Raw genomic sequence first — 24,105 nt, 5'->3', positions numbered from 1 at the left:
ACTCCCTGAGTATTTCCCCGGAGCTATCGGGAGCGGCGCTGTTGCTAGTGCTTTCAGCCCCGACCCCCTGCACAAAATCTCCTCCATTCTGACCCACTGGGAATCAACCCCTCTGACGCAGCTCCGCATCTTCTCCACATTCGCCGCCCAGTATTACATCAGGTTCGGGAGACCCAAACCCCCTGCCTGCCTTCCCCTCTGTAGCAGCACCTTTCTCACTCTGGGCACCTTCTCTCCCCATATGAACGAGGTAATGCTTCCCTCAATCTCCCTGAAAAAAGACTTTGGCAGGAAAATCGGTAGGCATTGAAAAATAAACAGGAATCGCGGCAACACATTCATTTTAACCGCCTGTACCCGACCCGCCAGTGACAGAGGGAGACCATCCCACCTTGCCAGATTGGCTTTCACTCTCCCCACCAAACTAGTGATGTTGTACCTGCGAAGATCGCTGGCTTTTAAAACAGACCAAGCAGGCCAGCAGCATGGTTCGATTCCCGTACCAGCCTCCCCTGACAGGTGCCAGAATGTGGCGACTAGGGGCTTTTCACAGTAACTTCATTGAAGCTACTCGTGACAATAAGCGATTTTCATTTTCATTTCATTTCATTTTCAAGACTCCCCCACTCCCGGGCAACCTGCACCCCCAGATACCTAAAGTGAGTCCCTGCCCTACGGAATGGCAGCCCCCCCACCCCCACCCTCGGCCGAGACACCACAAAATACTCACTCCTGTCCAGGTTCAGCTTGTACCCCGAGAAAGACCCAAATACTCGCAGTAGCTCCAATAGTCGTCCTATCGACGCACTCGGTTCTGCCACCTGCAGCAGCAAGTCGTCGGCGTATAAGGATGCCCTATCCGCACCCCCCCCCAACCCCCGGGCACTATTCCTTTCCATGCTCCCGAACTTCTTAATGCAATCGCAAGTGCAAACAGCAGGGGGGACATAGGACATCCCTGCCTCGTCCCACGGTGGAAAGAAAAGTATCTCGAGCTGATATTGTTTGTGCGGGCACTCACCTTCGGCTCCTTATATAATAGCTTTACCCAGTTCACATTTCTTGGTCCAATCCCAAACCGCTCCAGAACTGCCATCAAGTACCCCCATTCTACCTGGTCAAACGCCTTCTCGGCGTCCAATGCCACAACCACCTCTGTTTCCTTCCCTTCCGCTGGTGCCATAACGACGTTCAAAACCCTCCTAATGTTCGAAAACAGCTGCCTCCCTTTCACGAATCCCCGTCTGATCCTCGCCTATCACCTTCGGGAGGCACTCCTCCAGCCTACCCTCCAGTACCTTCGCCTATACTTTTTGCGTCCACATTCAGAAGTGATATGGGCCTATACGACCCACACTCAGTTGGTGCACCACCTTCCTGGTGGACAGTCGGTCGAAGCTCACCTGTAGTTCCTTCCTCTTCTCCAGCTTCGCTGGGTTCCCATCTTCTGCATAACTCCTATCTACCTCCAACATCTCATCTATTACCCTCTGCCGCTCCAACCTCTCCTCTATGTCCACCCTGGCCTTAAACAAAATCTTCTCACCACCGTCTTTAGAGCTTCCCAGACACCTCCTAGATGACTGCCTGCGACACCTCACCCGTACAGTTGAAACCTACATATTCCTTAATTACCGTTTCAATTTTCTCACAACACTTGGTTCCCTAAAAGCCCCACATCCAGTTTCCATCCCGGTCTCTGCGCTACCCCCTTCTCCAGTACCATATCCACCCAATGTGGAGCATGATCTGATACTGCAATTGCAGAGTATTCCGACCCCTTGACCCCAGCCAGCAAAACCTTTACCACCACAAAAAAGTCGATTCGCGAGTATACCTTATGGACTGCTGAGAAAAACGAGCACCCCTCCCATTTCCACCATTAGCCCAGCTAGCGCCTTTGCCACCCCCCCCCCCCCCCCCCCCCCCCGATGGGACCAGCGAGCGCGGTTGCAATCTGTCCAACCTTGGCTCCTGCACCAAGTTCCAGTCCCCCCCCCCCCCCAATCAGCTCGTGTGTGTCCAAATCGGGAATGGCCCCAGACACCACCTTCACGAATCCCACATCGTCCCAATTGCGACCGTATACACTTACCAGCGCCACTAATCTCCCCTCCAGCACCCCTGCCACAATCACATATCTACCCCCCTGATCTGCCACCACCTTCTCCATCCGGAAGCGTACCCTTTTGCTGACCAACATTGCTACCCCTCGAGCCCTTCTGTCAAATCCAGAGTGAAACACTTGGCTAACCCAGCCCTTTCTAAGTCTCACCTGGTCCTTCACCCTCGAGTGAGTCTCCTGCAGCATTGCCACATCGGCTTTTAAACTTTTAAGATGCGCAAGCACCCTTGACCTCTTGACCGGACCTCCTAGCCCCCTCGCGTTCCACGTGACTATCCTTATTGGGAGTCTCTCATGCCCCCCCCCCCCCCCCCCCCCACTTTACTTATTCACCATCATAATGCCGCCGGGCCCGGCCCCATAGAGCCTGACCCGCCCCTGTCCATTGTTAACATCGAACCCCTCCCCCACCCCCCTCCCAAGAATGCCCCTCCTACATTTCCCCCTGTGATAACATCTCCCAGCATCCACCCCCCTCCCTCGCTCGCCTTGTAGGCCCATTGAAGCCTGCTATCCAGGCTCCAACGTCCGCAGCCCTCCTCTCACCTCCCCTCTGTTCACTAGCTGACTTTAGTTAGCTAGCGCGGGTGGCTCCCCCTGCCAAGATATATCGTCCCCTTCCACCCAGTCCGAGAGAAAGAAAAAGCAAAACAAAACCAACAATCCAACCCATACAATTCACTAACATAACATTTAACCGTCTCAACACAGAACGCCAATCAACCTACCATTAACTTGAACTCTGTAACAATGCAAAGAGAAGTAAATTGCAATACACTCTGGAGTCTAAGGAAAATTGGAAAATTATGGCCAGGACCTCTGCAATTTCCACTCGCTTCCCTCTGTATCCTCGGATGGATCGTGTCTGTCCCTAGTGCTTTATCGGGTACTGACAGCCTACCGAATACCCCCACCGTATTTGAACTGAATCAAATGCCTGAACTACCTCCTTTTTTTTTTACTATGACCTGGACAGCAGCATCTTCCTTTTGTAAAGATAGATGCAAAGTATTAATTTAACACCTCAGTGCCCCCCTGCGGCCTCTTTCTGCATAAATCCCCAACTTAGTCCATAATAGGCCCTGCCTCTTTTACCACCCTGCTACTGTTTAAATGCTATTTAGGATTTTTAGACTTTTTTTTAAATGTACAGAGCCAGTCTCTTCACATGCCTGCTTTTGTCTTTCTTATTAGCTTAATGAATTCCCCTCTGAACCTTTCATTTTGGGCCTGATTATAGTATTATCCATCCACCATCTGTATTCTACTTTTCTGTTTCATTTTGCTCTCTCACTCTCTCTGCATCATCTAGGAAACTCAGGATTTATTTGTTCTTTTTCCTCCCTCATGGGAATGTACCTTGACTGTACCTGTCTATTTGAATTCTCTCCTTTAACAGAGCAATGTCTTTACAGTTTTGTCACCAATCTTTGCCAGATCCTTTTCCATTGAAGTTGACTCCTCCAATTAATTATTCTTGCTCTGGATTGCCCCTTGTTCTTTTCCATTGCCAACCTAAACCTTATGATTTCCATACTGACTCCTGATCCACCTGTTCCATCCATTTCCACCAACTCCTGCTTTCTCGCAGGCCTGGAAACATACTGATATAGAAAAATCACTGGAACACACCAAGAACTCGAGCTCCCTCTACCCTTTAGACTACTGCTATCCCATTCTTCATTCACATAATTAATGTTCTCCATTAGAACTACCCTATCTCTAATTTCCTTGTAAATTTGTTCTTGTACGTCTTTCATACGAGTTCCTAGCCTGTAGAGTATTAACTTTTAACAAAATAGATTTTGTCCTTGACCTCTCCTGGAATATCATCTGTTTCCAGCTTTGTAATATTCTTTTTGATCGATACTGCCACCCCTTCTCTTTTTCTTCCTTCCCCATCTTTCCTGAATATCTTGTATCAAGTAATTTTACTTGGGTGGCACGGTAGTACAGTGGTTAGCACTGTTGCTTCACAGCTGCACGGTCCCAGGTTCGATTCCCGGCTTGGGTCATTGTCTGTGTGGAATCTGCATGTGTCTGCGTGGGTTTCCTCCGGGTGCTCCAGTTTCCTCCCACATGTCCCGAAAGACATCCTGTTAGGTGAATTGAACATTCTGAATTCTCTCTCTGTACCCGAACGGGCACCAGAGTGTAGCGACTAGCTGCTTTTCACAGTAATTTCATTGCAGCGTTAATTTAAGCCTACTTGTGACAATAAAGGTTATTATTAAAACCCAATCCTGCCTTGAGTTTGGTCTCCATTATTGCCACAATATCATATTTCCATTTGGCTATCTGTGTCTGCCACTTGCCAAGCTTATTTGCCCAACTCTTCCTTGAAAGCATGCAACGTTTTATCCTCAACTGCATTCTGTGGTAGCGAATTCCACAGGCCGACTACTCTCTGGGTGAAGAAATTTCTCCTCATCTTTGTTCTAAATGGTCCACCCCATATCCATGGACTGTGCCCCCTGGTTCTGGACACACCCTCCATCGGGAACATCCTTCCTGTATCTACCCTGTCCAGTCCTGTTACAATTTTATATGTTTCTTTCATCTCCCTTTCATTCTTCTGAATACAATCCTAACCGACTTGATTTCTCCTTGTACGTCAGTTCTGCTATCCCAGGAATCAGTCTGGTAGACTTTCTCGGCACTCCCTCTATAGCAAGAACTTCCTTCCTCAGATAAAGAGACCAAAACTGCACACCATATTCCAGGTGTGGCCTCACCAACGCTCTATGTATGCTCCTGTATTTGAATCTTCTCACTATTGTAAGGGCCCTTCCTGTTTATTTCCCTTTTAACCCCCTTTCTTTGTCTTTGTTATCATTTTGACCCATGATGCTTAATGGACATAATCTTTGTCAAGCAGAGGAAGTCAAAAGTTACAAAAGAGGAACACTGTGCCAGCCTTTGTGCAGCAGAACCCAGACTTTTCAGCACCCGAGAGATTGATAGGATTCTGATTGATTGGTTAAACCAAATTAATTGTCCAAAAGGCTGTATTATGCCCAGTAACAGGAGGAGATTGGATCCTGCCCAAGTGGGATGATTTTTTCAGAGATCCAAGGAAGTACAGTTGGGTCCCTAGACGCTCAGAAGAAAGAAGCTTGTCTCTCTCTCTTGTTTTTCTCAAAAGCTGCATAGCTGTGGTATTTTTGAAACTGCAGAGACCTCAATGAATCTACAGTGAAGGTCATTACAGGTGGAAAGCTGAAACCTCAAACTGAAAGCTTACATTGAAGGAAGATGTGCTTGATGATAATTATATTAGCTTATTGTCACAAGTAGGCTTCAGTGAAGTTGCTGTGCAAAGGGTGACGTTACTGTGAAGACTACCATCTGAAACAAAGATTCATCCTTTGATTTATTGTACAATACCCCTGTTTTTCCCTGTGTCTGTCTTGTGTGTATTGAGGGGGGGCGGGGGTTAGGAATTAGGTAATAGTTAACCTGATATATTTGCTGCATATTTAATCCATGGTTGTAAGGCTCCTTTGTGTTTTTCTTGTTTATTCTGGCTATTCCCTTATTTCCCCTTTTTCTTACTTTTGATGTTACATTTTTTATCCATGGATATTTAATGGACCTGTGACTTTAAGGCAAAGCTGTCTGTAAGCAGCCTGTATCTTTAATTCAAACAGCAGTATATATAAGGCTGTGCTGTTTTAGACTGGTCACTGGATATTGTCTGGCCTCAGTGGTGTGACGATTGGAACCTTTTAGGAAAATTGGATTATAAATGTATTGGGCAATTTAAGGGTTAAAAGCCTGGGTTAGAATGCGTTTGACTGTAATGTTTTTTAAAGAAAAATAATTCTGTTCTGCAGGGTTTGGTGGTTTTAGCAGCCAGAAAGTGAAATTGACAAAAATTGTGTTTGTCAGTCTGGGCTAATGCCTAGTGTCGATGAATCCAGGGTTAGGTAGCCAATTGGATACAAAATTGGCTTGGCGACCGAAGCCAACGAGTGGTTGTGGAGGGTTGTTTTTCAAACTGGAGGCTTGTGACCAGCAGTGTGCCTCAGGGATTGGTGCTGGGGCCACTGTTATTTGTGGTGAAGAAGGCATTCGGCATGCTAGGTTTTATTGGTCAGAATATTGAATACAGGAGTTATGGCGTTTTATTGAAGTTGTACATGACATTGGTCAGACCACACAAGGGATATTGTGTTCAGTTCTGGTCATCCTATTATAAGAAGGATATTGTTAAACTAGAAAGAGTGCCATGATGTGGAGATGCCGGCGTTGGACTGGGGTGAGCACAGTAAGAAGTCTTACAACACCAGGTTAAAGTCCAACAGGTTTGTTTCAAACACGAGCTTTCGGAGCACGGCTCCTTCTTCAGGTGAATGGAAAGGCTTGTTCCAGAAATGTTTAAATAGACACAGTCAGAGATGCCCCGGAATGCGAGCACCTGCAGGCAATCAAATCATCAAAGATGCAGAGAGAGAGGTAACTCCAGGTTAAAGAGGTGTGAATTGTCCCAAGCCAGTTCAGTCGGTAGGCCTCTGCAAGTCCAGGCTTGTTGGTGGGGGCCGAATGTAATGCGACATGAATCCCAGATCCCGGTTGAGTCCGCATTCATGCGTGCGGAACTTAGCTATAAGTTTTTGCTCAGCAATTTTGCGTTGTCGCGTCTCCTGAAGGCCTCCTTGTAGAATGCTGACCCGGAGATCAGAGGCTGAATGTCCTTGACTGCTGAAGTGTTCCCCAACTGGAAGGGAACAGTCCTGCCTGTTGATAGTCGCACGATGCCCGTTTATTCGTTGTCGCAGTGTCTGCATGGTCTCGCCAATGTACCACGCTTCGGGACATCCTTTCCTGCAGCGTATGAGGTAGACTACATTGGTCGAGTCGCACGAGTATGCGCCGCGTACCTGGTGGGTGGTGTTTCCACGTGTAATGGTGGTGTCCATGTCGATGATCTGGCATGTCTTGCAGAGATTACCCTGGCAGGGTTTTGTGGTGTTGTGGTTGCTGTTCTGAAGGCTGGATAATTTGCTGCAGCAAATTACCCAGCCTTCAGAACAGCAACCACAAAACCCTGCCAGGGTAATCTCTGCAAGACATGCCAGATCATCGACATGGACACCACCATTACACGTGGAAACACCACCCACCAGGTACGCGGCGCATACTCGTGCGACTCGACCAATGTAGTCTACCTCATACGCTGCAGGAAAGGATGTCCCGAAGCGTGGTACATTGGCGAGACCATGCAGACACTGCGACAACGAATAAACGGGCATCGTGCGACTATCAACAGGCAGGACTGTTCCCTTCCAGTTGGGGAACACTTCAGCAGTCAAGGACATTCAGCCTCTGATCTCCGGGTCAGCATTCTACAAGGAGGCCTTCAGGAGACGCGACAACGCAAAATTGCTGAGCAAAAACTTATAGCTAAGTTCCGCACGCATGAATGCGGACTCAACCGGGATCTGGGATTCATGTCGCATTACATTCGGCCCCCACCAACAAGCCTGGACTTGCAGAGGCCTACCGACTGAACTGGCTTGGGACAATTCACACCTCTTTAACCTGGAGTTACCTCTCTCTCTGCATCTTTGATGATTTGATTGCCTGCAGGTGCTCGCATTCCGGGGCATCTCTGACTGTGTCTATTTAAACATTTCTGGAACAAGCCTTTCCATTCACCTGAAGAAGGAGCCGTGCTCCGAAAGCTCGTGTTTGAAACAAACCTGTTGGACTTTAACCTGGTGTTGTAAGACTTCTTACTAGAAAGAGTGCAGAAGAGATCTATGAAGATGCTACCAGGACTTGATGGTCTGAGTTATAAGGAGTGGCTGGAAAGGCAGGGACTTTTTCCCTGGAGCTTTAAGAGGCTTAGGGGTGGTCTTATAGAGGCCCATAAAATAATGAGGAGCATTAGATGAGGTAAATAGTCGACAACTTTTCCCAAAGGTAGAGAAGTTTAGAACTAGGCATAGGTTTAAGGTGAGAGGGGAGAGATACAAAAGAGACCAGAGGGGAAATTTCTTCACACAGAGGGTGGTGAGCATCTGGAATGAGCTGGCAGAGGCAGTGGTAGAGGCGGGTACAATTTTGTCTTTTAAAAAACACTTAGACAGTTACATGGGCAGGGTGGGTATAGAGGGATATGGGCCAAATGTGGGCAAGTGGGACTAGCTTAGTGATAGAAACGGGGCGGCATGGACAGGCTGGGCCGAAGGGCCAGTTTCTATGCTCTAAACATCTATGACTAGTGGTTTGACTCGGGAAGTCCTTGGAAAGTTAATTTGTTTTTTTAGCTTGGGAAGATGATGTCAGTACTGGGTGGAGCTAAGAGATGTTTTCTTGGAGAAAAGGTTTTGGAAGTGAAGTCTGATCTGGCAAACCCTTGTTTTTTTTAGACCACAAGTAAAGGCAGTTTCCTTTCCCAGTAGGATAGTTTTTTTAAAAAACAAAACAATATTTTAAAAGCAGACAAGGAAGAGGCTGAAAACCCAGGTGAAGTAGCTATTTGAAGATATGCAGCCAGATCTAAAGAGGTACTAACAAGGGCCGGAATATGGTCTATAAAGCAAGTATTACTCTATTCCTGAATGATTTGTAAGCTGGATTGAGAGCTTTATGTTTCTTGTTGCCAAAGCCCTATTTCTTCAGGCAATCACACCAGGGGTGAATCATTCTTTCTGCACAGTCTTACAAATAAACTCCAATATTGCAGTTTTGGTCAGGTATCCTAGCCACTGTTGGGGTCTGGTCTGGGATTGTCGAAGTGGTGACTCAGTTTGATTGATGTTGCTGGTGGCCAATTAATTGGCCCAAAAAGCTGCACTCTGCCTGGTTAACGGGCAGTGATTGGATCTGATCCCTCTGGAATGTTTGAATTTCCAAGGGTTGAGTTTTTGGTTTCAGTTTTGATTCTGCAGCTTGGATGGGGGTTTCTAATTAATTCTCTCCAGAAGATCAAGCTAAACTCCATTCAGAAAGCCACTGAGAATTCTGTCTCTCTCCAGTAAGTCTGGGTGCCATTTTCTTGAGACTGCAAAGGCTTGAAGGCAAATCATGAGCTGCATGCAGGGTTTGATGTGAGGAAAAGTGTCTCAAGAAATAAATAGGCCTGAGTAGGAGCCTCTGGTTGAAGGCTCAGTTTGATCAGAACTAAAGTGACTCTCCAGAAGGCCTGCTGTCTGCAAGTACTGTACTGAATGAATGACTCTGCAAAAAGACTGTGTTGAAGATATTAGTCGGAGTTCTGAAACCAAAGATGCAGACCTATCAGCAGAAGAACAGAGAAGATCTAATAAAAATACTGAAAAAATATAGACAGATTTGTTGGGGAACACCAGGGTGCACTATGTTAACTAGTCATGATGTAGACATAGGAAACACTGAACCAATAAAGTCACATTCATCTCGACTAAAACGCGGAGACTGGTTCAGTCAGAGACTGAAATACAGTGCAAGTTGCGGAAACAAACAAAAACGCTGTGGTCCACAGAACGGCAAGTAGTGTTTGGGCGATTGAAGGCTATGTTAGTGGCCAAACCAATGTTGGCTGCAGATGCCAGGACTGAAAAGTGGCTAATGTAACACCGCTGTTTAAGAAGGGAGGGAGGCAGAAGACTGGAAACTATAGGCTGGTTAGCCTGATTTCGGTCATTGGTAAGATTTTAGAGTCTGTTATTAAAGATGAGATCGCAAAGTACTTGGAAGTGCATGGTAAAATAGGACTGAGTCAGCACGGCTTTGTCAAAGGGAGGTCATGTCTGACAAATCTGTTAGAGTTCTTTGAGGAGGTAACAAGGAAGTTAGACAAAGGAAATGTGATTTATTTAGATTTCCAGAAGGCCTTTGACAAGGTGCCGCATAGGAGACTGTTAAATAAGTTAAGAGCCCATGGTGTTCAGGGTAAGATCCTGGCATGGATAGAGGATTGGCTGACTGGCAGAAGGCAGAGAGTGGGGATAAAGGGGTCTTTTTCAGGATGGCAGCCGGTGACTAGTGGTTGCCTCAGGGGTCTGTGCTGGGACCACAACTTTTCACAATATACATTAATGATCTGGAAGAAGGAACTGAAGGCACTGTGGCTAAGTTTGCAGATGATACAAAGATCTGTAGAGGGACAGGTAGTATTGAGGAAGCAAGGGGGCTGCAGAAGGATTTGGACAAGCTAGGAGAGTGGGCAATGAAGTGGCAAATGAAATACAATGTGGAAAAATGTGAGGTTATGCACTTTGGAAGGAGGAATTTAGGCATAGACTATTTTCTAAATGGGGAAATGCTTAGGAAATCAGAAGCACAAAGGGTCTTGGGAGTCCTTGTTAACGAGTCTCTTAAGGTTTACGTGCAAGTTCAGTCGGAAAGGCAAATGCAATGTTAGCATTCATGTCAAGAGGGCTAGAGTACAAGACCAGGGATGTACTTCTGAGGCTGTATAAGGCTCTGGTCAGACCCCATTTGGAGTATTGTGAGCAGTTTTTGGCCCCGTATCTAAGGAAGGGTGTGCTGGCCTGGGAAAGGGTCCAGAGGAGGTTCACAAGCATGATCTCTGGAGTGAAAACCTTATCGTATGAGGACTCGGGGTCTGTACTTGCTGGAGTTTAGAAGGATGAGGGTGGATCTTATTGAAACTTACAGGATACTGCGAGGCCTGGATAGAGTGGACGTGGAGAGGATGTTTCCACTTGTAGGAAAAACTGGAACCAGAGGACACCATCTCAGACTAAAGGGACAATCCTTTAAAACAGAGATGAAGAGGAATTTCTTCAGAGGGTGGTGAATCTGTGGAACTCTTTGCTGCAGAAGGCTGTGGAGGCCAAATCACTGAGTGTCTTTAAGACAGAGATAGATAGGTTCTTGATTAAGAAGGGGGTCAGGGGTTATGGGGAGAAGGCAGGAGAATGGGGATGAGAAACATATCAGCCATGATTGAATGGCTGAGCAGACTCGATGGGCCGAGTGGCCTAATTCTGCTCCTGTCTTATGGTCTTGTGGCCTTATAGACCTGAGGGTGGGGTAGTGATACTACAAGATGAGGATGCAGGAATAGAAAGGCCAGTGGGATATTTAAAAAAAAAAAACAGTCCTTGCCAATTCCATAATTGAAAAGGAATCCTTAGCCTTGCTGCTATTCCCTCAGCACTTTGAAGTATATGTCCGGCGTAACAGTAAAAAAAGTTTTGTTTTTGTAATAAGTTTTTTTTCCAATTAATGGGCAATTTAGCGGACCAATTCGCATCTTTGGGTTGTGGGGCTGAGCCCCACCCAGACACGTGGAGAATGTGCAAAACTCCACACGGGCAGTGACCCAGGGCCGGTATAGAGCCCGGGTCCTCAGCGCCATGAGGCAGCAGTGCTGACCACTGTGTGCTATCGTACTGCCCCTGACAAAGTTTAGTTTATATGGGCCATAATCCACTTGCCTTTATAGAAAAGTTTAAAACCCAGGACGCAAGATTATTCCGTTGGAGTTTATTATTATCGTGTAAGGATATTATTAAGGATAATTTGATAGTGATGTTTTGTCAGGGGTTTAAGAACTGATGAGCTTCCATGTAGAGAATGGGAAGGGAACTTATCTAATGGAGATGGATGTATGGTTGTGATTTACTTCTTGCATACCTTAGAATCAAGCGTCTGTGCCCTGAAATTTCATCCCTTTTAGGGACATTCTACCACAAGGATGTGGACTCTTTGGAGAGGGTACAGAAGAAGTTTACCAGGATGTTGCCTGGGTCTGGAGGGTATTAGCTATGAGGAGAGGCTGGATAAACTTGGATTGTTTGCACCTGGAATGACGTAGGTAGAGGGGCGACCTGAAAAAAGTTTACAAAATTGAGTGGCATGGACAGAGTGGATAGTCAGAAGCTTTTTCCCAAGGTGGAAAAGTTAATTACTAGGGAACAAAGGTTTAAGGTGCGATATGCAAAGCAAGTTTTTTTTACACAGAGGGTGGTTGAGTGCCTGGAACACTGCCAGGGTAGTGGTTGAAACATTTAAGAGGCATCTTGAGAAGTACATGAAAAGGATGGGAATAGATGGATATGGACCCTGAAAGTGCAGAAGATTTTAATTTAGACAGGCATCATGATCAGCCTAGGAGCCCAGGCTTGGAGGGCTGCAGGGCCGGTTTCTATGCTGTTCTTTGAGGGATGTATTTAAGGGTCCTTTCTGTTGATTCCCTTTTCCTCCCCCTATATCTTTGCTGCTATAATTTTGATCCATGGATGCTTAATGTTACAAAAGAGAACACTGTGCAAGCCTTCGTACAGCAGATCTCAGACCTTTCAGCACCCAAGAGATTGGTAGGGCACTGTTCAGTTGTATGGCTGGTGACAAATGAATTGGCCAAAAGGCCGTATTCTGCCAGGTAACAGGCGGTGATTGGATCCTGCCCAAGTGGGATGAATTTTTTTCAGAGAACCAAGGAAGGACAGTTGGGTCTCTGGATGCTTGGACGAAAGAAGCTGCTCCCTCTCATTCTCTCATGTTATTCTCTGGCAAAGCTGCATAGCTGCTGTATTTTTGAAATGCAAAGACCTGAATGATTTACAGTGAAATGGAAAGCAGAAACCTCAAACTGAAAGCCCAAATTCCCTATAGTGCAGAAGGAGGCCAATCAGCCCGTTGTGTCTTCACTGACCCTCCAAAAGAGCACCCCACCTGAGCCCATTCCCCCGCCCTATCTCTGTAATCCCATAGCCCCACCTAACCTTTTGTACACTATGGGGCACTTGAGCATTGCCAATCTACCTAACCTGCACTTTTTTGGGCTGTGGGAGGAATTCGGAGCACCTGGAGAAATCCCACGCAGACAATAGGGAGAACGTGCAAACTCCACACAGACAGTAACCAAAGATTGGAATTAACTCTGAGTCCCTGGTGCTGTGAGGCAGCAGTGCTAGCCACTGTGCTGCTCTGCCACCCTGTATTGAAGGATGGTGTGTGGGAAGGCCACCACCTGAAACAAAGACTCTTATCCTTTTATCTATTATTTTTGTGGGTGGGGTGTGTGTGTGTGGTGTAGCATGGCCTATCCACCTAACCGGCATATCTTTGGGTCATGGGCGTGGCAAGCTGTGAAAACTCCACACAGACCGTGGCCCAGGGCTTGGGTTTGATCCCGAGTCCTCCAGTGCCGCATCCCAGTTGCCTGTTGCATCTGCATGCTTACTTTCAGCGATGAATGAGGACACTCTGGTCTTGTTGCACATTCCCCTTTCCTAGTTTTTCCATTCAGATAGTCTGCTCTTCCATTTTTGCTACCTAAGTGGATAACCTCGCATTTATCCAAATTATACTGCATCTGCCATTCATTTGGCCATTCGCTCAACTTGCCCAGATCACACTGAAGGATCTCTGCAACCTCCTCATAGCTCACCCTCCCTCTCAGCTTGGTGCCATTTGCACATCTGGAGATATTACATTTCGTTACCTGCAAATCGTTAATATATATTGTGAATAGCTGCAGTCCTAGCACTGATCCTTGCAATACCCCACTAGTCACTGTCTGTCATTTGGAAAAAGGCCTGTTTATTCCCACATTTTGTTTCCTGTCTGCCAATCTGTTTTCTATCCATCTCAATGCACTACCCCAGACCTATGCACTTTACTTTTACGTGCTAACCTCTTATGTGGCACTTTGTTAAAAGCAAGTCCAAATTAACCACATCCACTGGCTCCCCTTCATCAACTCTACTCATTACATGCTCGAGTTCCAATAGAATTCTCAAGCATTATTTCCCTTTCATAAATCCATTTTGACTCTCTACAATCCTGCTGCTGTTTTCTAAGTGCTCTGCCTTAAAATCCTTGATGATGGATTCTAGAATTTTCCCTTCTACCAACGTCGGGCTTACTGGTCTATAATTCCCTGTTTTCTCTCTGCCCCGCTTTTTAAATAGCGGGGTTACATTAGCTACGCGCCATTCTGTAGGAACTGTTCCAGAGTCTATAGCATCCTGGAAGATGACGACCAATCCATTCACTATTGCTAGAGCCACTTCTTTAAGTACTCTGGGATGTAGATTATCAGGCCTTGGAGATTTATTGGCCTACAATCCCATCAATTTCCCAATACCATTTCTCTACTAATGCCATTCTCTTTCCGTTCTGCCCTCTCTCACTAAACCCTATGTCCCCCAACATTCTGATTTGTTATTGGTGCCCTCCTCTGTGAAGACAGAACCAAAGTGTGTATTTAGTTAGTCAGCCATTTATTTGTTCCCCATTATAAATTCCCCTGTTTCTGACAGATTCACCAATCTTTTTTCTCTTCACATACCTAAAGAAATGTTAGTCAGTTTTTATATTCCCTGCAAGCTTACTCTCATACTGTTTTTCCCCTTAATCAATCCCATGGTCCTTCTTTGCTGAATTCAACAATTAACATGCATGTGCAATGATTCTAATTTCACCTTTACCTTCCTCCTTCCTCTTGCACCCATCTCACACCTTATTATTTCCTATTTTAGCATTATTTGTCTTTCTCAATTCTCTGTGTACTTTGGTGTTCCTCTCTAGATTTGCTTATTTGAATAGTCACATAGGTGTGAGGCCTGGATGGCTTGCTGCTCTCTGTCAGCGTTGAGCAGCTTCAGATACCATAGAATGAAATTCAAATAGTGAAACTTCACTGTGATGTCAATAAATGCTGCTGATGGAGCAGGACAGTCTGCACAAGCTGGCACACAAAAGCTGAGTGTGCAGCAGAATTCATTGTTGGAGAGTGTTTGCTCAAAATGTGTTTATGTCACTAGGCAAGTAAAATCTAGATTCTTCTATCAGTGGCTATTCAATTATTTTGGAGTGTGCCGTCACATAAAGTCATTGGCAAACAGGATTAAGGAAAATCCCCAAGGCTTTTAATACGTATATAAAGAGCACAAGGAAAAAAGGCCCTTTGGCCCATCCCGTTTGTGTCGACCATCAGGCACCTAACTATTCTAATCTCATTTTCTTGGTCTGTACACCACAATTAGGTCTCTTCTCTCACCCCCTCCCAACTTCTCAGCTGACTCTGCTCCAGGGAAAACAACCCCAGCATATTCGGTCTCTTGGTAGCTGAAACGATCCAGCCCAGGCAATGTCTTTTCCCAAGAAGCAACAAAGTAGGGCAGCATTTGAGCAATGCTTACCAGCGAGTGACTGAAAGGGACAGAATAAACAATTGTAAGAATGCAGATAAAGCTGGAGATTACAAAAATTGCAAAACAAAGTTAAAGACCATGTATCAGCACACAGCATTTGTAACAACTGGGATGTTAACAGATAAATATGTGACCTGATGGGCACTAAAGAGACATGGTTGAAAGGTGACCAAGACTGGGATCTAAATGTTGACGGGTATTTGACATCTAGGAATGACAGAAAGCTTGGGAAAGGTGGTGTGGGTTAGCTCTTATTAATTAAAGATTAGAATATAGAATCAGTTAAGTGGAGATAAGAAATAGTAAAAGTAAGAGGTCGCTTGTGGGAGTAGTTATAGGGACCTAACAGTAGTTGCACTGTAGGACAGAATATATATGCAGTAATAAATGAAGCAAGTAAGAAAGGTACCACAATAATCTACATGTGGATTAGGAAAATCAGATTGTTAAATGTAGCCTGTAAAACAAGTTGATAATGTTTACCAGGGTTTTCTTAGAGCAGTGCATTCTAGAACGAACCAGGGAGCAGCTATCCTAGACCGTGATAATGTATAGTGAACAGGAGTGATCAATAACCTCGAGGTAAAGGGGCCTCTAAGTCAGTGGTTTCCAACCTCTTCAGCAACACGACACACATGAATGAGACAATTCCACGGTGCACCCATTTTTTTCTGCTGAATCGATTGCACATAAACGCCACATAATCTTTATTAATGTCACAAGTAGGCTTACATTGAGACTGCAATGACGTTACTTTGAAAATTCCCTAGTTGCCACATTCCGGCGCCTATTCGGTACACTGAGGTAGACTTTGGCAGGAAAATCGGTAGGCATTGAAAAATAAACAGAAATTACGGCAACACATTCATTTTAACCGCCTGTACCCGACCCGCCAGTGACAAAGGGAGACCATCCCACCTAGCTCCAATATTCCTCCTATCGACCCTCTCGGTTCCGACACATACAGCAGCAAGTCGTCGGCACATAAGGACACCCTATGCTCTATCCCCCCCCCCCCGCACTGTTCCTTCCCATGCTCCCGAACATCGATATAGAAAAAAAAGTATCTCGAGCTGATATTGTTTGTGCGAACACTCACCTTCGGATCCTTATATAATAGCTTTACCCAGTTCACAAATCTTGGTCCAATCCCAAACCGCTCCAGAACTGCCATCAGGTACCCCCATTCTACCTGGTCAAACGCCTTCTCTGCTTCCAATGCCACAACCACCTCTGTTTCCTTCCCTTCCGCTGGTGCCATAACGACGTTCAAAACCCTCCCAATGTTCGAAAACAGCTACCTCCCTTTCACGAACCCTGTGATCCTCACCTATCACCTTCGGGAGGCACTCCTCCAGCCTACCCGCCAGTACCTTTGCCAATACTTTTGCGTCCACATTCAGAATTGATATGGGCCTATACGACCCACACTCTGTCGGATCCTTATCTTTTTTTAGCAACAGTGAAATCGATGCCTGCCCCAAGGTTTGTGGCAGCACCCCCTTCCCTATCACCTCTTCAAACATCCCCACCATCAGGGGTGCCAACATATCCTTGAATTTTTTATAATATTCCACCGAAAACCTATCCGGCCCTGCCACCTTCCCCGACTGCATTCTCCCAATCGCATCCTTTATCTCCTGCTCCACTATCGCTCCTTCTAATGTAGCCCTGTCCCCCTCCCCTAGCCTCGGGTACTCCAACCTATCTAGAAATTCTTGCATCTCACGGTCTCCTCCGGGTGGCTCTGATCTATACAACCTCTCTTAAAACTCCTCAAAAGCCTTGTTAATCAGCTCCAGAGCCACCACCAACTCCCCTGCCCTATCCCTCACCTGAAGAATTTCCCTTGCCGCTGTCTCCCTCCAGAGCTGACCTGCTAACATACCTTATCTCCATGTTCATAAACTGCACCCCTTGCTCGTCTCAGTTGGTGCACCACCTTCCTGGTGGACAGTCGGTCGAAGCTCACCTGTAGTTCCTTCCTCTTTTCTCCAGCTTCGCTTGGTCCCCATCTTCTGCATAACTCCTATCTACCTCCAACATCTCATCTATTAGCCTCTGCTGCTCCAACCTCCTCTTTGTCTACCCTGGCCTTAAACAAAATTACCTCACCTCTCACCACCGCCTTAGAGACTCCCAGACGACTGCCTTCGACACCTCACCCATACAGTTGAAACCTACATATTCCTCAATTACCGTTTCAATTTTCTCACAGAACACTTGATTCCCCAAAAGCCCCACATCCAGTTTCCACCCTGGTCTCTGTGCTACCCCCTTCTCCAGCACCATATCCACCCAATGCGGAGCGTGATCTGACCCAGCAATTGCAGAGTATTCCGACCCCTTGACTCCAACCAGCAAAGCCTTTTCCCACCACAAAAAAGTCGCTCCGCGAGTGTACCTTTTGGACTGCTGAGAAAAACGAGTACTCCCGTTCCCTTGGGTGCAGGAACCTCCAAGGGTCCACCCCTCCCACTTCCACCATTGGCCCAGCCAGCGCCTTCGCCCCCCCCCCCCCCCCCCCCCCCCCCCCCCCCCCCCCCCCGATGGGACCAGCGAGCGTGGCCGTGAACCTTCTGCACTGTAGTGATTCTGTGATTCTATTCTATGATTCTGAATGTTATGAGTGTCTCTGCCACGAATCCCAAATTCTCACCACCCTCTGGGTAAAAAGGATTTTCCTCACATCCTTTCACTTCTCCAACATTAACTGAAGTAGTCGTAGTGTGAAAAATTTAGAGGGAGTGGAATTCTTAAAATGCGTTCAGAACTTTTTAAGCCAGTACCTGAAAGGTCCGACAAAAGAGGGAGCATTTCGCAGACAGTGATCATAGCTCCTTTGGATTCAAGATTGTTCTGGAAAAGGACAAGGGTGGACCTGAACTCAAAGCTCTAAACTGTGGATGACACGGGAGGGTTATGGCATATGTTGAGGGCTCAAAGCAGCAGAAACCCTAGAGGCATTTAGAATGTGCAAGAGAGAACTTGAAAAGGAAATTAGAGCAAAAAGGGAATGTGAAAGAATATTGGCATGTAAAGTACTTGTTTTACAAGTACATTAAGCATAAAAGGATGACTAGGGAAAGGATAGGACCCATTAAGGACCACAGTGGTAATTTGTATACAGAGCCGGAGGACATCGGCAGGGGTTCAAATGAACATTTTGAGTCGGTGTTCACTAGTGAGAGGGACGATGTGGGTATGGAAATCTGGGAGAAGTTCTGTAATAAAATTGATAAATCAACACAGACAGAGAGGAGGTTCCGAGTGGTCTGGCAGGATTAAAAGTAGATCAATATCCAGGGCCAGATGCAATGCATCCCAGACTATTGAGTGAGGCAAGGGAGGAAATAACAGTGGTACTGGCAATTTTCAGGTAGTAGTGGTTAAGGGTAATTATAAACTGCTCTTTTCAGGTGTAAAGTTAAAATGTTTAATATTTTATTCATAATAAAATTCTGTTTTAGATATACCAAAGCCCTATTTTTTTTTCCTATAATCACTCCTGCAGTGAATTATTCTTTCTGCACAGTCTTACAAAGAAACTAAAATATTGGGGTTTTGGTTCTGTATCCTAGCCAAGGTTAAGGTATGGTCTGGGATCGGAATAAAGGGAGGTCATGTGTGACCAACTTGATTGAATTTTTCAAAGAGTTGACCAGGTATGTAGATGAGAATAATACACTTGACGTAGTCTATTTGGACTTGGCAAGTCTTTTGATGAGGTCCCAAACAGGAGATTGATAACAAAGGTAAGAGCCCATGGAATCGAAGGAAATTTGGAAAATTGGATTCAGAATTGGCCAAGTGGCAGGAATCAGAGGGTGATGGTTGAGGGGTGTTTTTCTGCTTCGAAGCCCGTGTTCATTGGGGTCACGCAGGGATCAGTGTTGGGGCCCTTGCTGCCTGTGGTTTATATAAATAATTTTGACTTGAATGTCGGACGGATTATCAGTAAGTTCACGACTGAAATGAAAATTGGTGGGGTGGTAAACAGTGAGGAGGAAAGCCTTCGATTACAGGAGGATATTGACGGGCTGGTCAGATGGCCGGATCAGTGGCAAAATGGAATTCAAACTGGATAAATGAGGTGATGTACTTGGGCAGGACAAACCAGGCATGATAAACGGCAGGACCCTGGGAAGCGTCGAGGATCAGAGCGGACCTTGGTGTGCATGTACACCCGTTCCTTAAGGTAGCACAACAGGTGGACACAGAGGTTAAGAAGGCACATGGTATACTTGCATTTATTAGCCAAGGCTAGAATTTAAGAGTAGGAAGGTTATGCTGGAACTGTACAAAAAGTTAGTTAGCCCACAGCTAGAGTATTGTGTGCAGTTGTGGAATCCACATGAAAGGAAGGATGTGATAGAACTGGAAAGGAGATTTACCAGGATGTTGCCTGGGGGTGGAGTGCTTTTAAGTATGATGAGAAATTGGTTAGATTGGAGCTGTTTTCCTTGGATGATGAGGACGGGAGGCATGATTTAAGATGTATAAAATTATGAGGGGCATAGATAGAGTAGTCAGGTGGAGGGATCAATGACCAGAGGACATAGATTTGAGGTAAGGTGAAGGAGGTTTAGAACATAGAAGATACAGTGCAGAAGGAGGCCATTCGGCCCATCGAGTCTGCACCGATCCCACTTAAGCCCTCACTTCCACCCTATCCCCATAATCCAATAACCCCTCCTCACCTTTTTGGACATTAAGGACATAGCCAATCCACCTAACCTGCACATCTTTGGACTGTGGGAGGAAACCGGAGTACCTGGAGGAAACCCACGCAGACACTGGGAGAACGTGCAGACTCTGCACAGACAGTGACCCAGTGGGGAATCGAACCTGGGACCCTGGCGCTGTGAAGCCACTTGTGCTACTGTGCTGCCCAAGTTTAGAGGGGAAAACTGTTTTACCCAGAGGGTGGTGGGAGTCTGGAACTCGCTGCCTGAAAAGGTGGTGGAGATAGAGACCGTCATAACATTTAAGAAACATTTAGATGTGCACTTGTGATGCCAGGGCAGACAAGGCTATGGGCCCAGGGCAGACAAGGCTATGGGCCAAGTGCTGGAAAATGGGATTAGTATAGTTAGGTGGTTGTTTTTGACCAGTGCAGACGCAATGGGCTGAAAGGTCTTTTTTGTGCTGTAGATCTCTTATGACTCTCTGGGCAGCCAAGAGATGCTCTGGGGCATCAGCAGCAGAATTGTACTCATTCACAATCACCATGTACTCATGGCCTGGTATATCCCCCACTCTACCAGGTGATCAACCCTGCTTCAATGAAGTGCAGGAGGACATGCCAGGAGCAGCACCATGCATACCTAAAAATGAGATGCTAACGTAGTGAAGCTACAGCACCGGAATACTGAACAGTATATGCAGCAAGTAGAACATAGAACATAGAACGATACAGCGCAGAACAGGCCCTTCGGCCCTCGATGTTGCACCGACATGGAAAAAAAAAATAAAGGCCATCTAACCTACACTATGCCCTCATCATCCATATGCTTATCCAATAAATTTTTAAATGCCCTCAATGTTGGCGAGTTCACTACTGTTGCAGGTAGGGCATTCCACAGCCTCACCACTCTTTGCGTAAAAAACCCACCTCTGACCTCTGTCCTATATCTATTACCCCTCAATTTAAGGCTATGTCCCCTCGTGCTAGCCACCTCCATCCGCGGGAGAAGGCTCTCGCTGTCCACCCTATCTAACCCTCTGATCATTTTGTATGCCTCTATTAAGTCACCTCTTAACCTTCTTCTCTCTAACGAAAACAACCTCAAGTCCATCAGCCTTTCCTCATAAGATTTTCCCTCCATACCAGGCAACATCCTGGTAAATCTCCTCTGCACCCGTTCCAAAGCTTCCACATCCTTCCTATAATGAGGCGACCAGAACTGTACGCAATACTCCAAATGCGGCCGTACTAGAGTTTTGTACAACTTCAACATGGCCTCATGGCTCCGGAACTCAATCCCTCTACCAATAAAGGCCAACACACCATAGGCCTTCTTCACAACCCTATCAACCTGGGTGGCAACTTTCAGGGATCTATGTACATGGACACCGAGATCCCTCTGCTCATCCACACTACCAAGAATTTTACCATTAGCCAAATATTCCGCATTCCTGTTATTCTTTCCAAAGTGAATCACCTCACACTTCTCCACATTAAACTCCATTTGCCACCTCTCAGCCCAGCTCTGCAGCTTATCTATGTCCCTCTGTAACCTGCAACATCCTTCCGCACTGTCTACAACTCCACCGACTTTAGTGTCGTCTGCAAATTTACTCACCCATCCTTCTGCGCCCTCCTCTAGGTCATTTATAAAAATGACAAACAGCAACGGCCCCAGGACAGATCCTTGTGGTACGCCACTCGTAACTGAACTCCATTCTGAACATTTCCCATCAACTACCACTCTGTCTTCTTTCAACTAGCCAATTTCTGATCCACATCTCTAAATCACCCTCAATCCCCAGCCTCCGTATTTTCTGCAATAGCCGACCGTGGGGAACCTTATCAAACGCTTTACTGAAATCCATATACACCACATCAACTGCTCTACCCACGTCTACCTGTTCAGTGACCTTCTCAAAGAACTCGATAAGGTTTGTGAGGCATGACCTACCCTTCACAAAACCATGCTGACTATCCCTAATCATATTATTCCTATCTCGATGATTATAAATCGTATCTTTTATAATCCTCTCCAAGACCTTACCCACCACAGACGTTAGGCTCACCGGCCTATAGTTACCGGGGTTATCTCTACTCCCCTTCTTGAACAAAGGGACCACATTTGCTATCCTCCAGTCCTCTGGCACTATTCCTGTAGCCAATGATGACCTAAAAATCAAAGCCAAAGGCTCAGCAATCTCTTCCCTGGCTTCCCAGAGAATCCTAGGATAAATCCCATCAGGCCCCGGGGACTTATCTATTTTCACCTTGTCCAGAATTGCCAACACTTCTTCCCTACGCACCTCAATGCCATCTATTCTAATAGCCTGGGTCTCAGCATTCTCCTCCACAATATTATCTTTTTCTTGAGTGAATACTGACGAAAAGTATTCATTTAGTATCTCGCTTATCTCCTCAGCCTCCACACACAACTTCCCACCACTGTCCTTGACTGGCCCTACTCTTACCCTAGTCATTCTTTTATTCCTGACATACCTATAGAAAGCTTTTGGGTTTTCCTTGATCCTACCTGCCAAAGACTTCTCATGTCCCCTCCTTGCTCGTCTCAGCTCTCTCTTTAGATCCTTCCTCGCTTCCTTGTAACTATCAAGCGCCCCAACTGAAACTTCATGCCTCATCTTCACATAGGCCTCCTTCTTCCTCTTAACAAGAGATTCCACTTCTTTGGTAAACCACGGTTCCCTCGCTCGACCCCTTCCTCCCTGCCTGACTGGTACGTACTTATCAAGAACATGCAATAGCTGTTCCTTGAACAAGCTCCACATATCCAGTGTGCCCAACCCTTGCAGCCTACTTCTCCAACCAACACATCCTAAGTCATGTCTAATGGCATCATAATTGCCCTTCCCCCAGCTATAACTCTTGCCCTGCGGGGTATACTTATCCCTTTCCATCACTAACGTAAAGGTCACTGAATTGTGGTCACTGTTTCCAAAGTGCTCACCTACCTCCAGATCTAACACCTGGCCTGGTTCATTACCCAAAACCAAATCCAATGTGGCCTCGCCTCTTGTTGGCCTGTCAACATATTGTGTCAGGAAACCCTCCTGCACACATTGTACAAAGAACGACCCATCTAATGTACTCGAACTATATATTTTCCAGTCAATATTTGGAAAGTTAAAGTCTCCCATAACAACTACCCTGTTACTTTCGCTCTTTTCCAGAATCATCTTCGCCATCCTTTCCTCTACATCCCTAGAACTATTAGGTGGCCTACAGAAAACTCCCAACAGGGTGACCTCTCCTTTCCTGTTTCTAACCTCAGCCCATACTACCTCAGAAGAAGAGTCCCCATCTAGCATCCTTTCCGCCACCGTAATACTGTCCTTGACTAGCAGCGCCACACCTCCCCCTCTTTTGCCCCCTTCTCTGAGCTTACTAAAACACCTAAACCCCGGAACCTGCAACAACCATTCCTGTCCCTGCTCTATCCATGTCTCTGAAATGGCCACAACGTCGAAGTCCCAGGTACCAACCCATGCTGCCAGTTCCCCTACCTTATTTCGTATACTCCTGGCATTGAAGTAGACACACTTCAAATCACCTACCTGAACACTGGCACCCTCCTGCGAAGTCAAATCTGTGCTCCTGACCTCCATACTCTCAATCTCCCGTACCCCAAAACTACAATCCAGGTTCCCATGCCCCTGCTGAATTAGTTTAAACCCCCCCAAAGAGCACTAACAAATCTCCCCCCCCAGGATATTGGTGCCCCTCAGGTTCAGATGTAGACCATCCTGTCTATAGAGGTCCCACCTTCCCCAGAAAGAGCCCCAGTTATCCAGAAATCTGAATCCCTCCTGCCTGCACCATCCCTGTAGCCACGTGTTTAATTGCTCTCTCTCCCTATTCCTCATCTCACTATCACGTGGCACGGGCAACAACCCAGAGATAACAACTCTGTTTGTTCTCGCTCTGAGCTTCCATCCTAGCTCCCTAAAGGCCTGCCTGACATCCTTGTCCCCTTTCCTACCTATGTCGTTAGTGCCAATGTGGACTACGACTGGGGGCTGCTCCCCCTCCCCCTTAAGGACCCGGAAAACACGATCCGAGACATCACTTACCCTTGCACCTGGGAGGCAACATACCAAACGTGAGTCTCTCTCGCTCCCACAAAATCTCCTATCTGTGCCCCTGACTATTGA

General features: G+C 46.3%; 1 protein-coding gene across 1 annotated transcript in view; it reads left to right on the top strand.

Moving 5' to 3' along the window:
* The window catches only part of LOC119953524 ((E3-independent) E2 ubiquitin-conjugating enzyme UBE2O-like), a 197,595-nt gene that overhangs the window by 17,429 nt on the left and 156,061 nt on the right, over positions 1-24,105 (top strand). Inside the window, exon 2 of the mRNA XM_038777892.1 lies at positions 11,763-11,800. Coding sequence (XP_038633820.1) covers positions 11,763-11,800 — 38 coding nt within the window. The remainder of the gene's footprint in view (positions 1-11,762; positions 11,801-24,105) is intronic.

This window comes from Scyliorhinus canicula, chromosome 18 (genome assembly GCF_902713615.1).
Source record: "Scyliorhinus canicula chromosome 18, sScyCan1.1, whole genome shotgun sequence".
In the NCBI taxonomy this organism is placed as follows: Eukaryota; Metazoa; Chordata; class Chondrichthyes; order Carcharhiniformes; family Scyliorhinidae; genus Scyliorhinus; species Scyliorhinus canicula.
Note: the sequence above shows the minus strand (reverse complement) of the source record. Positions and strands in the feature narration are given on the sequence as shown.